The 14420-nt window shown below is 38.6% G+C and overlaps 1 protein-coding gene across 1 annotated transcript in view; it reads right to left on the reverse strand.

The window, feature by feature from the left end:
- LOC101021093 (schwannomin-interacting protein 1) overlaps positions 1-14420 on the reverse strand; it is an 803298-nt gene that overhangs the window by 615749 nt on the left and 173129 nt on the right. The window contains exon 4 of the mRNA XM_017955752.1: positions 8324-8459. Within this exon, the coding sequence (XP_017811241.1) occupies positions 8324-8459 (136 nt within the window). The remainder of the gene's footprint in view (positions 1-8323; positions 8460-14420) is intronic.

Consider the following 14420-nt stretch of genomic DNA (forward strand, 5'->3'; position numbering starts at 1 on the left):
GCCCTGTAGGTGAGACTGGTAAGTTTCTCTCATTCCAAAGTTCAACAGTAAGAGGTCAAATGTTGCCACAGTCAGAGTTACACCCTCAAATCCAGCTTTGACAGGAATAAAGTTGAGATTTTGATCTCCCTCTGCCTAAATCTCTTATTTCTGAAAATAAGTTTCTAAATCAAGAAGGGACATTGAGTTATTTATTGACTTTCTAAAACTCCATCTTCTAGTACTATTGTTTTGTTGACTAGATTTGTTTTTTATATAAACCCTATGAGCCAGTTAATGCAACAAGTTTTATCTGTGAACTAACTTAATAAAATTTTCATTTGCATAATACAGCTGTATAGATACAGACCTACAAAAAGGACATGTTGTTTGTAAAACTTTCATTGGAAGTTTTATGAAATACATTGTTCAACCCATTAATTGAATTATTGAGCCACTTAGAGGAAAATTCGAGCTATTGGAATTTTTCTTTAACACCTAGTAACTCTAGGATAATGTTTCCCAAAATGTGTTCCATGGATCCATTAAGTCCAGTAAGATGTGACTCATTTCAGGTTACATGCTCAAAGAAGCATAGAAAATGTGAAAACAATACAGCCTTCCTGCAGAATCAAAATGTGTATAAACTTTAAAAGTCTCAAAGAAGTCATAAAGTAAATAAATTGACTTATTTTACCTCTCTTCCAATTAATATTTACCAATGTCCTATAAAAATAATATTTCAAGTGCCACATTCAGAGAAATTCTGCTCTAGAAGATGTTTCAGCAGTAAGATTTTTGTTAATAATAGCACCTAGACCTTCTATATAATTAATCAATTAATAGTTATTATTGCCTGAAGTTATCAACAGCTCTGTTACAAGAATTGTCAACCATGACTGAGGAACTTATAAATTCCACAAGGGCAGAGGTTGTGTTTCTTTTGGTGATCATTGTATCCCTGGCAAAGGTATTACTTGGCAAAGGTCTGGCACACAGTAGACATTCAAATAGTTGTGGAATGAGTGAATGAATGTAGACCTAATCCACGGATGTGAATAATTATCCCCCACCCACCCTTAGGCTAATGAGCTTTCCAGAAGAAATGAAACACAATGATATATCACACTCCAGTTTCACCACATCTAATTTCTCCTTGGACCCTAAACCATCTTTTATACCCATTCAATGAGTGGAATGTTGGTTTGTTGTTAATATTTTATATATTAGGTGCATATATTTATGGGGTACATGAGATGTTTTGATACAGGTATGCGATGTAAAATAATCACATTATTATCCATTAAGTAATCATGGAGAATGGGGTATCCATCCAAGCATTTATCCTTGTGTTACAAACAATTCAATTATACTTACAGTTATTTTAAAATGTACAATTAAGCTATCACTGACTATAGTCACCCTGTTGTGCTATCAAAGAGTATGTCTTATTCATTCATTCTTTTTTTTTTTGTACCCATTACATTAACCATTCCCAGTTGCCCCACTCCAGGCTCCCACTCCCTTTCCCAGGCTCTAGGAACCATCCTTCTGTTCTCTCTTCCAATTAGTTCAATTGTTTTGGATTTTTAGATTTCATAAATATGTGAGAACATGCAATGCTTGTCTTTCTGTGCTTTGGAATGTTTATTTGTAATAATAAAACTGGATTTATTATGTAGGTGCACTCTGTGTCTCAATTAGAGATCTAACAAGTTATCTCACCTAAGCTGTAGAATGAAGACAGAGTTTATGTGAGGACAAATGCCAAGAGCAGACTTAAGATAAACTACAAAGAAAACAAGTTATTTCTCAACTATCTTTATCAAAGGTGACATACTTGATGTCTAGGTTTTTGCATTTATACTCATAGGTCATTAAGTGTGGAGACTGCTAAGGAAGATTTATTATATTACTATGGATGAATGAATCAGTGATCAATTCACTGTCAATTTTGCATATCATTCTGAACTCATGCAATGTTTAATATTAGCAGTCCTTCTGAAAAAATTTTAAATCCCCAAACCAAAACAACATGTTTATTTTTAAACCTATCAAGAAAAATTACCCTCAAGTCATAATGTTAAAAAATAATTTGGGAAAAGGAGTCTATATTATCAGTCAATATTTAGAGACATAAAAGGGAGTGGATGTTTGTGGTATAAATATACTATTTTATATAAAAATATATTTATGCATACTGTCATATATGTTTATATATTATATAATTTATAAAACTTTGGAAAATGAAATACTCTCTCAGGCTCTGGTTTGAAAAAAGAGAAATGTATCTACTTCTAATACTAAGAAGACTTCTCTTTTTATATATGGTTAATATATTCTTAGAACCAAAATTTGGAACAAATAGACAAAGAATTTGTGCTATTTAGGGGTCTGAAAGGAAGGATGAAAGATAATGTTTGGATACTAAAACATTAGAATTCATGGGACCTAAATTTATAACAGCTGAGCTTAATACTATAACCTGTCCCTGACCTGGAAAATCTAGGTTATTAAATTGTTAAGTAGCACAAAGCTTATATTCTCTATAGTGTTGTGTTGTTGTTGTTGTTGTTGTTGTTGTTGTTTTTGAGATAGAGTCTTGCTCTGTCACCCAGGCTGGAGTGCAGTGGCACGATCTCGGCTCACTGCAGCCTCTGCCTCCCAGGTTCCAGCGATTCTCCTGCCTCAGCCTCCTGGGTAGCTGGGATTACAGGCACACGCCATCACACCCTGCTAATTTTTGTATTTTTAGTAAAGACGGGGTTTCACTACGTTGGTCAGGCTGGTCAGGACCTCCTGACCTCAGGTGATCTGCCCACCTCCGCCTCCCAAAGTGCTGGGATTACAGGCATGAGCCACCGTGCCTGGCCTATATTCTCTAGTTTTAAATCTCTCAAAATTGTATTAGAAGGGGTCCCAGAAATCCTCTTTTAGGGCTGAGTTTTCCCCCAACCAAGTGTGACTTTGTAACAGGACGTTCTCCCTAATTAGTCACCAGAGTTTTCTCGATGTATTTAAAGCTTGGAGGTTGTAAATCTAAAAAGGGCAGTAAAGCTTGAGGGTAATGAAGCAGTCTGAATGTTAGTGAATATGCTGTGTTCAACAGCAAGGGTAAGACTGACTTTTAGAAGTATATTTGGAAAGGTTTGGTGGGTCATCTGTTGAATATCCAGACACTCTTGCTAAAAGCCGGGACACTTAAGCAGTGCTGTTAACCTGTGCATCCCACAGCCTTCACTCTAGAACACTTGAGGTAACAGAGACTATAATTCCTCTTGACCAGGAGTGAGGCAAGGTCTGCTGGTAGAAGTTGGGCAGCTGCAGGAATGGCACGTAATTCTGCTTACCCAGTGTCCTAAGAATCTGCCTGTTCCTTATTCATCGGATCTTGGAAGGAAGGAGAGCGGTCTGTGCTTGCTTTTACTCTGAGTGTGGAGGTGGTCTCTTAGAGGAGGTCTACTCATTTAGATGCAAAAAGACCCAGTTCATTTTCAGAACTGGAAAATCAATCTTTAATAAGAGCAGCACTAAAATAAATGCTTAATTTATTACCTTTGTAATGTACAGTTCCCATATATATATTCATATTTATTCTGGGACATGAGTTGATTCTCATGGATTCACTTGGGGAATCACAAACAAGTACTGTGCCCCTCAATCAGTGTCAAGTTAAAAATTCTATCTCTGCTCTCCACAATTTTTCCAAAGCATTTTGAATAAACTCACTGAATGTTTTCAAGAGCAGACTCAAAATCAACTAACAATTAGTGAGAGCCTTCAGAGTCCCAGGTTCTGTGCTGTAGTTTACATGGGTAGTGCCGTTTAACCTTCACAGCAATCCCAATCCATTTCTGAGGTGGGTATTATTTCCAGTTGTAGATGAAGAATGTCCTCTCAAATGATATATCTTGGACACACAGAAATAGTGGCAGAGCTGCTATTTTAAGTCACATCCTCTTACCCAGGCAGCGCCTCATTCCATGAGCCACACTGCCCCCTATAGGCCAGATCATAATAATATGGGAACCAATGGGAGAGAGTAGGCGTGACCACAAAGCAAGGTCCACGCAGGAGGAAACAATTCTAAGCCAAAAGAGATTGAGAATGTCTCTAAATAATCCCAAAGATTTTTCTGGACTTATTTGTAAGGGCATGCTAATAATTTCTGAAAAGGTTATCAATCTCGGAGTTTAGAAAATACCATACTATAGTTTATTTCCATGATAATCCTATTAGACAAGCTACAGCTCTCTGGGAGCTGGAAACGAAAAGCAGTAAATATTTTATGATATGAAATTGATTAATAAAAAATACACAAGGAATTTCCTACTGTTGTCATTTGTGCAATAACTAATATTTTTTAAGGAGAAAAGATTACTCTTTTTAAAAATCATTTTGATATCCACAAGCTCCATTCCCTAACAGTTGCTATTCAAAATTCCTATTTCTAAAACAAATTTTTCTGTTACCACATGATACATTGTGGTATAAGGGCACTTAATATGCAAATTGCTAACATAACTTAATATTATCTTCCCTCCTGTTGCTCTTTAATTTGGCACTGAACAGCTGAGGTTTGAGATTTTAATCAAGGAGCATTGAATGAAGCAATTTATAAAATCAAATGAGGATTTTGAAAATATTGTTTCATTCACTGTTTATGACTACCAAATTGTAAAACAGTCTTAGAAATGCATGAACTGATTGCTACCCCTACAGCTTGACCATGTTTAAATGCAGCCTTCTTTTAAAATAATATAGTGGAAGAATAAAACATGGAGCTCCAGCCCAATGGGTGGCCCAAGAAAAGGTATTATCTCTTTAAGTCTCATTTTCATCATCTGTAAAATAGAGATAATAATAGTGCCTTTCTTTGTATGATCATTGAGAGGATTAAACAAGATAATAGCAGAGTGCCTGGCACATAACAAGTGCTCAGTTCTTATTAAGATAATGAATTTGAGCAGTCATACCTAAACATTACTGTCGTTATATATTTTAAGGCAGAAATGTTCTAAGAACTATATTAAACACTATGCTTAGCCAGAACAATCAGAGCGGAAGCATGCAGAAGCATCATTCTCAGCTGCACACAGGAACTCAACCAGATTAGTGAGCTGATTTCCCATGTAGTACATGTCTGGGTAAGACAGTTGAGATAGGCAATAATTGCAGTTTATTATCGGCTCACTGCAACCTCTGCACTGCAACCTCATGCAGTATATTACAGCTGGCAATGTCCAGAAGTTAGGTAAGGGCATGTTGGCCTCCATTAAGGTTGTGCTAGAGGTTAGTAGCAGGAAGGCAGGGACTTGGGACAATACAGCAGTTGATCAGATTTAAGAAGATAGAAAATTGTCTAGGCAGCAACAGCAATAGATTAAACCCAGAGAAAGAGAACTGAGGTTCAACAACCTGGAAAAGATCAAGCAAGAGGCAGGGCCTAAAGAACTCCCCAGGGACACAGCTCACTGACAACATTTGACTTGGACTGAGGCTTTTAACACAGAAGTTCCAAATGGACTCATGGATGTTAGAGGAAGCTCATTTCTTGATGACAGGCTTAGTCAGTGTAGGCCAGGGGTCATCCTATTCCCTCCATAAACTTGAAGTCAATTCACTGGAGGGTGAGAAAACCAAGTCTTCCTATCTGGGGCTCCCTGAGAGTGTGTATGAACCCAGTGGGTCTGGCAGGCTGGTCAAGGTAGAGCAGAATCACCTTCCTTCCACCAGGCAACTTGTCTGCGGGTGACTGCAACCCCCAAGAGAGCTAAGGATGAATCTTCCCAAAAGGGGCCCTGGCAAACTGATGATCATGGCAGATAAAAAAAAGCTTAGCTCACTAAACTCCAAACAACTACACATAAAGTTTTCTTTTAAATTATGACTTGGATATTTTACCTAAGTGACAAACTAGAGACTTGGAAATATCCCAACATCTTATATTTTCATATTTTATTTTTTACATTTAGTGTCACATCACTGTCATTATCAATATTTAAGTCATTTGTTATAATCAATAACTTCTATTTGTATTCCGGGCAGGGCCTGCTTGCTTTCTGACAGCTAATTCTTTTTGAAAATCTGTTCTAACTTTTTTTTTTTTTTTTTGAGAAGGAGAGTTTCCCTCTGTCACCCAGGCTGGAGTGCAGTGGCATGATCTCGGCTCACTGCAACCTCTGCCTCCTGGGTTCAAGCCATTCATTCTCCTGCCTCAGTCTTCCAAGTAAGTGGGATTACAGGTGCGTGCCAGCATACCCAGCTGATTTTTGTATTTTTAGTAGACACAGGGTTTCGCTATGTTAGACAGGCTGGTCTCAAACTCCTGACCTCAAGAGATCTTCCCACCTTGGCCTCCCAAAGTGCTAGGATTACAGGCATTGATTCTCACTTTTTATAGGCAGTCATGGGTAAGCCAGACTGCCATTCACTGAATATAGTCGTCCTTATCCCATGAGCACAGAGCTAAAGGATGATGATATGGTGGGGCTACAGGATGCACTCTCAAGTCCGTCTGATATACCTTATGGGAGACCAAATTGCTGGGAATATTTGAGGGAGGAAATATCTTCTACTAAAAACCAACAAGGAACCAGGAGGCTAAGCCAAATTAAATAAGGTAGAACTGTTAGTGAAGCTGTGCAGAGATATAAATGAACTTGATGACTCATGAACAGGGAAGAACATGCATTCATGCACAAAACACTTATGCTAGAATCGAAGCAGTACAGCAGTACAAATATAAAACAAACATATATTCTCATAGGAGTCCAATAAAACCAAAAGGTTAAACACCCTAAAGCAACACTAAAACTTTTAGATATCACTGGATTCAGCAGCAATTGAGAATTATCTTGAATTAGGCTGTGAGAAGGTACAAAAATAGTAAATCCAAACATTTAACTCACAAAGTGATTTCTAATATTGAGTTTCCATCATTCAAATAAAATCCTAAAGTCATCTAATTTGCACTTTCTATTGGCATTCACAGCAAAGACATCCTAAACACTCAATTCTCACTTTATTTTTTATTCACAAATCATGAGTTAGACACAAACGAGAAGCCCTGGCATTTTCCAGTGTGGTTCACGAGTGCCCTCTAGTGATAGTGAGGTCAGTTAGGATAAGCCATTCCCCCAAATAATTGTTTTAAAAAGTGAGGATTCACTAAATGTTCAATTTCTGCTGTCAATTAAAAATAGATATTCTCCCACTTTTATTTGCATTGCTATAAACTCAACTTATTCTCTCTCTTTAAATCCATATCTAAGCAAAACCGTTTACTAAAGAATATGCAATGCAACCATCTGAAAACATTTCCAATACAGTAACTTTTACCTGATCCCAAAAAGAATACATTGTTTTGAGTGTTGGGAAACCTTTTTACCACATAATAAACATGATAACCAATAGTAAAGGAAAATTTTTGGAAGTAATATACTTGTGTAATTACTTCATTTCTCTAACTTTTCAGCATTTCAGTGACTGGTTACAAATGATCACAATGCTTAAATCCACAAAACGCTGGTTCATAAATCCCTCATCACTGATTTCTTCCCACTTTTGGAGTTTTTTAAAAATAAATACTTCCAGCAGTTTCCCTTATTCCTTAACTCTCTATCTCAGATTTCTTAAACTGGTGGCCTGTAGGTCAATTGTGGTCGGTAGGCAGGGTTGCTTTACCTTTTAAATTTTATTACTGGATGCTAACACTTAAAAAATACAGATTTCTGACATCTCCTAAAGAAAGAAAATCACATTTGGCCATGCTTGCCTGTATTGCCACAGGTTGACACATTCTCAGGAGCCAAGTGCACTGCCCTTCGGGTGAGGCCTATGTTCTCCATGTAGCCAGGGGCACAGGTCAGCCACCTCAGTCATGAGGGTGACTTACCTGGTCCCTGGAGGCATTTGAGTTGCAACCCCTGAGTGTGTGACCACTTTCAATTCTTCCTGTAAAAGTTCTCTTTCTACTCCTTATAACCAATCTTATCTTCTATCATATTAGCACCACACAATAAAAGAAACACACAGCACATACCAAAAGAAATATGCTATTATAAAGAAAAGGAAAAAAGACACCTCCGTAATAGAGAAAGGAGAACACATAAATGCAATCTATTTTCTCCAGACTTGATAAAGTTCACTTTGTGCTTATGAATTGTGTCTTCATTTTGAGGTGACAAAACTCTCACCATGGGTTCCTGTGTAGCAAATAAGCAACGTAGATCCTCACTGTCACAAACCACCTGCTCACATCCCAAGATTTCTCTTAGAACCAAAGTCTAGGCTTTCAGCTGAATGTCAAGTCAGGACATAGAAAAAGAAACATGACACTCACGGGTGTGCTGCTGTCAGAGAAGGTGTTCATGCTGACAGAGCTGCTCAGCTTCTCTGAGGAGAGGGAGGGTGGGGATGGGCTCCTCTTCTCCAGAGGCTCCTGCCGCTGCAGGTACTCTCGCCATGCTCGCTGAATGCTGAAACAAAACAAAACAAAACAAAACAAAACAGCACACACATGATTACTGCTGGATCATAGCCCACAGACTCAGAAATTCACTGAAGACTCCTCAGAAAGGAGTCTGAAGGAATTGGCTTTGGTGACAAGGGAACTAGAACACACAGAATGTGATGTAGTTAACCAGGAGACCTGAACTTTAACTTCAATTCGGCCACTGAGACTGTCTCCCTGCCTTACTGGTTTGACTTTCACAGACTTGACTGCCCTCAACTGGCCTAAAAGAGTCAACTTAATAATAAAATTCATTGGTCAAAACAAACTAGTTTGCACAAGTCAATGTACTTTGATTTATGGGACACAAAACTCTTTCAATTTTTCATCTTATATTTTAAATGAGAATAATAAATAGGCTGACTACTACTTCTGCATTCACTCAGTGTGTGATTTCTGAGGGGCCATTCTGTGCCAGGGTCAGCCGTAGACTCTGAACAGGGACTCTGCCATGCACAGCTCCAGAGCTGTCCTTTGCATGACCGCAAGGTGAAGGGTGTCAGTGATGTGCCACACAGTCTGCATGGCCAAATGCAGTGGCCCTGATGTGGGGCACAAGGCAGGCAAGAGTACCGCACCATGGGTTTTATATACTGTGGAAGGGAATAGGAAAAGGACAAAGATTATAAAGAAAGAAATGGACAAAGATTATTCAAGTGTTATGTACTACCCAGAGAATTAATGTAATGTGATCAGGCAGCTATTTCAGGTTTCACCTAAGGAAGTTATTTTCTGTGATTAGTATCAGAAGAAATAAATTATCTTCTGCTTAGGATAATAGAAACCTCTTCTTAGTATAAGCTAACTGACTCCCCCATGGACAGACTGTGTATTAGTCCGTTTTCATGTGGCTATGAAGAAATACCTGAGACTTGGTAATTTATAAAGAAAAGAGGTTTAATTGACTCACAGTTCTGCATGGCTGGGGAGGCCTCAGGAAACTTACAATCATGGTAGAAGGCACCTCTTCACAGAGTGGCAGGAGAGAGAATGAGTGCTGAGTAAAGGGGGAAGCCCTTTGTAAAACCACCAGACCTCCTGAGAACTCACTATCAACAGAACAGCATGGAGGAAATTACCCCCATGATTCAATTATCTACATCTGGTCACACCCTTGACATGTGGGGATCATTACAATTCAAGGTGAGATTTGGGTAGGGACACAGAGCCAAACCATATCAGACTGGCTTCTGATCTTTGAGATTAACATCTAGGTTTTCATAGGGGGTCACTGAACACAATCTAACCTCTTCTGGGAGTCAGCAGTACATGCAGACCAGTTGTTAGGATTCAGCCTTTTAAAGTAATTTAAGATAGCTGTATTAATTCCATCACTATCTTTTCTAAACTCCTGGAAGCATCTGATCTTCTGTAATTCTTCCATGCACAACCTAAGTCGTTAAAGTTGTTTCTGAATAAACAAACTGATTTATTTTCATTTGACTGGAATAGTTCAAAGATCATCATCAATTCTCAATAGTCACAGGATATAAATAACACAAAAATGCTACCACATTATCGAATCTGTATGTTTTCCCTAATTTATTAAAGGTCTGAGAATTATAATGCTCAAGAAAAAGTCCAGAAACTGTAGTGAAAACAATACTTTTGGATCAGTGGCCAATTCCCTGAAGCTAGGAAACTTAAGCTTTAGGGGTTCTTCCTTAAAGGCCAGCAGCCTATTCCAAGACCCTGATGAGGGGCTCTTCATGATTTGTAGAGAATTGTAAAAATAAGATATTTTTAGAGGTTTTTTTTTTTTTTTTTAAGGGACCCTTCAGAGTATACATACTTCAAGCCCCACTAAAGCAGAATCTGGCCCAAATTTGAATTATATTTGGTCACTGTTTTATTATGAAATCTTGCTCAAAGTGCATTTTTATTTCTGTTTTTCTTTGGCTTAAAGATTTTAAGCAGAATGGGAAAGGGAGTCCCGTAAGATTGCCTGCCTGAGTTTAGTGGTCTTGTTGCTTCTTCAGGACCCATTATATCAGGGAAGAGTGAACTTAAGGAAGCTGTCAGTGATTTTCAGATCCTCTGAGTTGCCTGGGGTATCCCAGAGCCCAGCTAACAAGTTCTGCTGCTTGCAGGTGCCTCAAGTCTCTAAACCTGCCCATCAAAAGCTCAAAATGTGTAACATTTTAAAGGCAGTTTAAACATTAGAAAATGTTGACAACCCATAGACCACCCACAACTTTCTAGGACTTTGCGGTATTCTACACTGTCTTTTTTATTCCCCCTTTAAATCGTCTTCATTACTCAGAAAATATAAAAACAAAATATAGTGACCATTTGAGATATTACATTTTAGCTTGTTGAACACCAGAGGGCGGTGTGACACCTGTAAAGAACCAAATAACATTGGGCAAAGTTGAGATGAGTGGTTTGCAAAGGAATTTGCACTTAAAACATCCTCTTCTCCCTCTTGGTTTTATGGAATTTGGAAATTAGCATACCAGTTCTCCTTAAGTCAGATATTAAGGAGACAATATTATTTTATTCCTAATTAATGGATATCCTTTTTTTAATTTATAAGGTGACAATATTAAGTACTTTTAAAATATGTATTTAAAACATCTGTACACCCACTGACTTTCTTAATACAGCAGCTATTTTATTTTGTAACATTTACTTTATAGTCATCCACATATGTAAAAACAATGTATTACATGATCTTATTATTTTTAAAACATGCTATAACATGATATATATATTTCTCGTTACTACTTGTCCTTCATAATTACAGTTTTAAGGACTAGATAAGCTGGACGAGTCTTTAAATTAGCATTTGGGGTTAAAAAATGACAGGGCCCTCATGTCACACCAGGCTATTACCCAAAATTGCTACACTGTTTTTTAACGATGGAGCTATGCTATGTTACTCTCTGTATCATAGAAAAGTGTTTACGTCACATGTTATTTACTCCCCTTGGCCATTCCTACAACATGACCTTCAAAGATTAAATTGTTCCAATATCAAGCTGTCTTAATACCATCTCCAGATGCTATTTTACTGTAAGAGGGAACTAAAATAAAATGTAGAAGCACCTCATCTCTCAATCATAATGAATCACTTTCAGACTTCTTCTCCTAGTTGTACCATAATTCCTGCTCACAAGTCTCCTTTGTGGCTACAGAGTAAATTATACACTACCTTGACATTTTTATTTTTGAAACTAGACAATGCTATTCATATAATTCTTTAAAGACTTGTTGAAGTAAGAAAGCACATGTTGTGTGTTCCTATATTTTGAATTATAGATAAAGTATAAGGGTTTACATCTAAACAGATGACAAATACATTTTCAATAATTTTTTTTGCTAGGTCAATTCCTATCTATCTTTTCTCATAGCAGGGGTGGCACAATCTGCCTGCCTCTGCCCTTTTTCTGTATATCCCTGTTTGTTCTACAGTGCAGTTGGCTCTCTCATGCACTCACAGCCATTTGGGGGACTCACATTCTGTGCAGTCCTGGTTGCCAAGGGATGTGTTTATCTAGAAGAGGAGAGGAGAGGAGAGGAGAGGGCTCTCAGAGAGCTAGGGTGCTTAGAGAAGGCTTGAGGGACTCCTAGGATTTTAATTAGTCCTAAAGCATGGATAGGATTGAGATTGATGGGGAGGAAGAAGATCTTTGGGCAAAGGCACAGAAGTGAAGACACCAGGCAGGAAGCAGGAGGATCCCAGAGAAGAGCAGTAAGTCTGAGGCTACAAAGTTGGGAAGAGGATCTCAGAAGCCACCTGAGGTCAGGTTGGGGGCAGACTGGGCAGTTGGGTGTAGACTGGGCAGTGTGGGCAACTCTGCTTTGGTGCAGTTGATAATTGACAGATGTTTCAACTTTCAAGAACAGCCAGAAATGTTGATTTTTTTAATGAGAAAGTACTATTTCTTATATGTTACCAAACAATTATAAAAAATTCAAAATACATTATAAGTCAAGTAGGCTGAATTTAGGGATGGACGAAAGAGGACACAATGAGAGAGGATACACTGAATCTGAGTATCTTGGAAACAATAGCTGATATACATAGAGCTCTTGTTTGTGTGCATTCTCCCATTCAATCCTTACCACAAGTGAGCTGTGAGGGAGGCACCATGATTATCACATGGGTAGATTTTGTGTGCCCAATATTAATTTCTCCTTTTCATTAGTTTTGCGGATCCACCAACTCTCTACTAGTGAGCTTTGGATGAAACAGATTCTACCCTATCACTGTAGACAGTGGCCCATTCCCCTGGGCTGACCAGCCAGAGGGCAGTGGTTGGTTCATTTTGGAGATGCACACATGGTTCAAGCCAGGTCTATTAAAGGCTGCTCTGGGGATTGTACTGAGACTACTGAGAAAAAGGCCCTCTTTTTCATCTAAAGTTTCAGCAAGCAGAGCTGTAACTACCTGCAAGCCTAGAGCTGGCAGTGGCCACTCTGTTGCAATGTTGGGAGAGCCCACATGAGAATGAATCATGGGAAGAGCAGAGTTTACAGAAGAGGAAAGACAGATGCCTGATGACCTTGCCCAGCCACCTGGGTTTCACTGTGCTTAAAGCACGTTAGACCATGGGTGTTTCTGTTATGTGATTCAATATAATCTTGTTTACATCTATAAGTTAGTTTGAGTTGAGTTTCTGATACTGACAACCAAAGAGTCCTGGCCGGTCTCAGGGAACAAGATGGGAACTGATCACCATTCCCAACACTTGGAGCAGATGCCTGGCCCCCATTACATGTGCTCCCTCCTTACAGGTCAGCAAAAGGCAGAAATAGAGAAGCAGGGTGGGTTTGGCTTGTCATATACTGACTGTGAGTGGAGAAGGAGAACTCCTACTTGTTTCCGTCTGTTTGCTGATTTTTCTATGTGCAGCTAGCTAAAAGCTATCCTAACAGATATATCATATTTTCATCATTTGTTATCTATCCCAACCCTGTATCCTGATGCAAACTTGCTCAAATGTCAATACGGGGCCACTGCATGCGATAGGCAGGTTTCCCACAGAAACTGCCCTCTCTCTCCAGCCTGCTTCCCCTCCACTCCAGCATCTGCCCGGTTTGTAGCTCTCGACTTCACTGCCACACTGATGGATGATGCTTCCTATGCACCAGGGCCTATGCCGTCTTGGCTCTTTCCACAGGTCTCTTCTCAAATACCCATGACTCTGCAGACTGTCAAGAATGCCCATGTTCTCACACATGAGAATTGGGGCAATTTGGGTCCTGGATCTATTACACTCTTTTCTTTATGAGGACTGAGGAGGTTATAATGCACTCAGGGTTACTGAGTCTAAGAAAGAGAATAGTGGTCCTGCAATGCTATTAAACACCCAAAAAGAAGAGTATCAGATTAGGCCAATCCAATTGCCTCTTTTCAAACAAGTCCTCTTCCCCCACTAGAATGTACAATCCTTGAGGGCAGTGACCACTCCACAGTTCTGGGACATATATTACAGGTGATTAACAAATGTAATTCTTCTAACATTGCATCCCAGAAATAGCTCAAAAAAGAAAAAGTTTCATCTCATGAGAAAGCGTGCTTAGAGTCATAGAGGTTCTTGCCTAGTTTACCTCTCATGAGCTGTAGCTTTAGACAAAATACTAAACATGCTGGCCTCACTCTTGCTTATCCATAAAATAGGAGTAAGAATAACATCTTTGTAACCCCTGCAAGAAGTCAAAGATAATGTATGTAAGTTACTTAGCCCAAACTTGACAAATAGAACTCCTAGATAAACTATTATAATTACTTAAGGAAAGGACATATCAAACACTTTCAAATACTTTGAAGTCACCATTGCAAGTCATCTAAGGATCCCTCCTGGCAATGTTTTATTAGCCCAAGTGGAAATAAAAATATGTTTGAAAAAAGTATGTTTGCATGGAAAAAATACACTAGACTAAATGTCTTGTCTTGAATTTTCTCATTGAAAGCTGACTA

The sequence above is a fragment of the Papio anubis genome, chromosome 2, assembly GCF_008728515.1.
Source record: "Papio anubis isolate 15944 chromosome 2, Panubis1.0, whole genome shotgun sequence".
Classification (NCBI taxonomy): domain Eukaryota; kingdom Metazoa; phylum Chordata; class Mammalia; order Primates; family Cercopithecidae; genus Papio; species Papio anubis.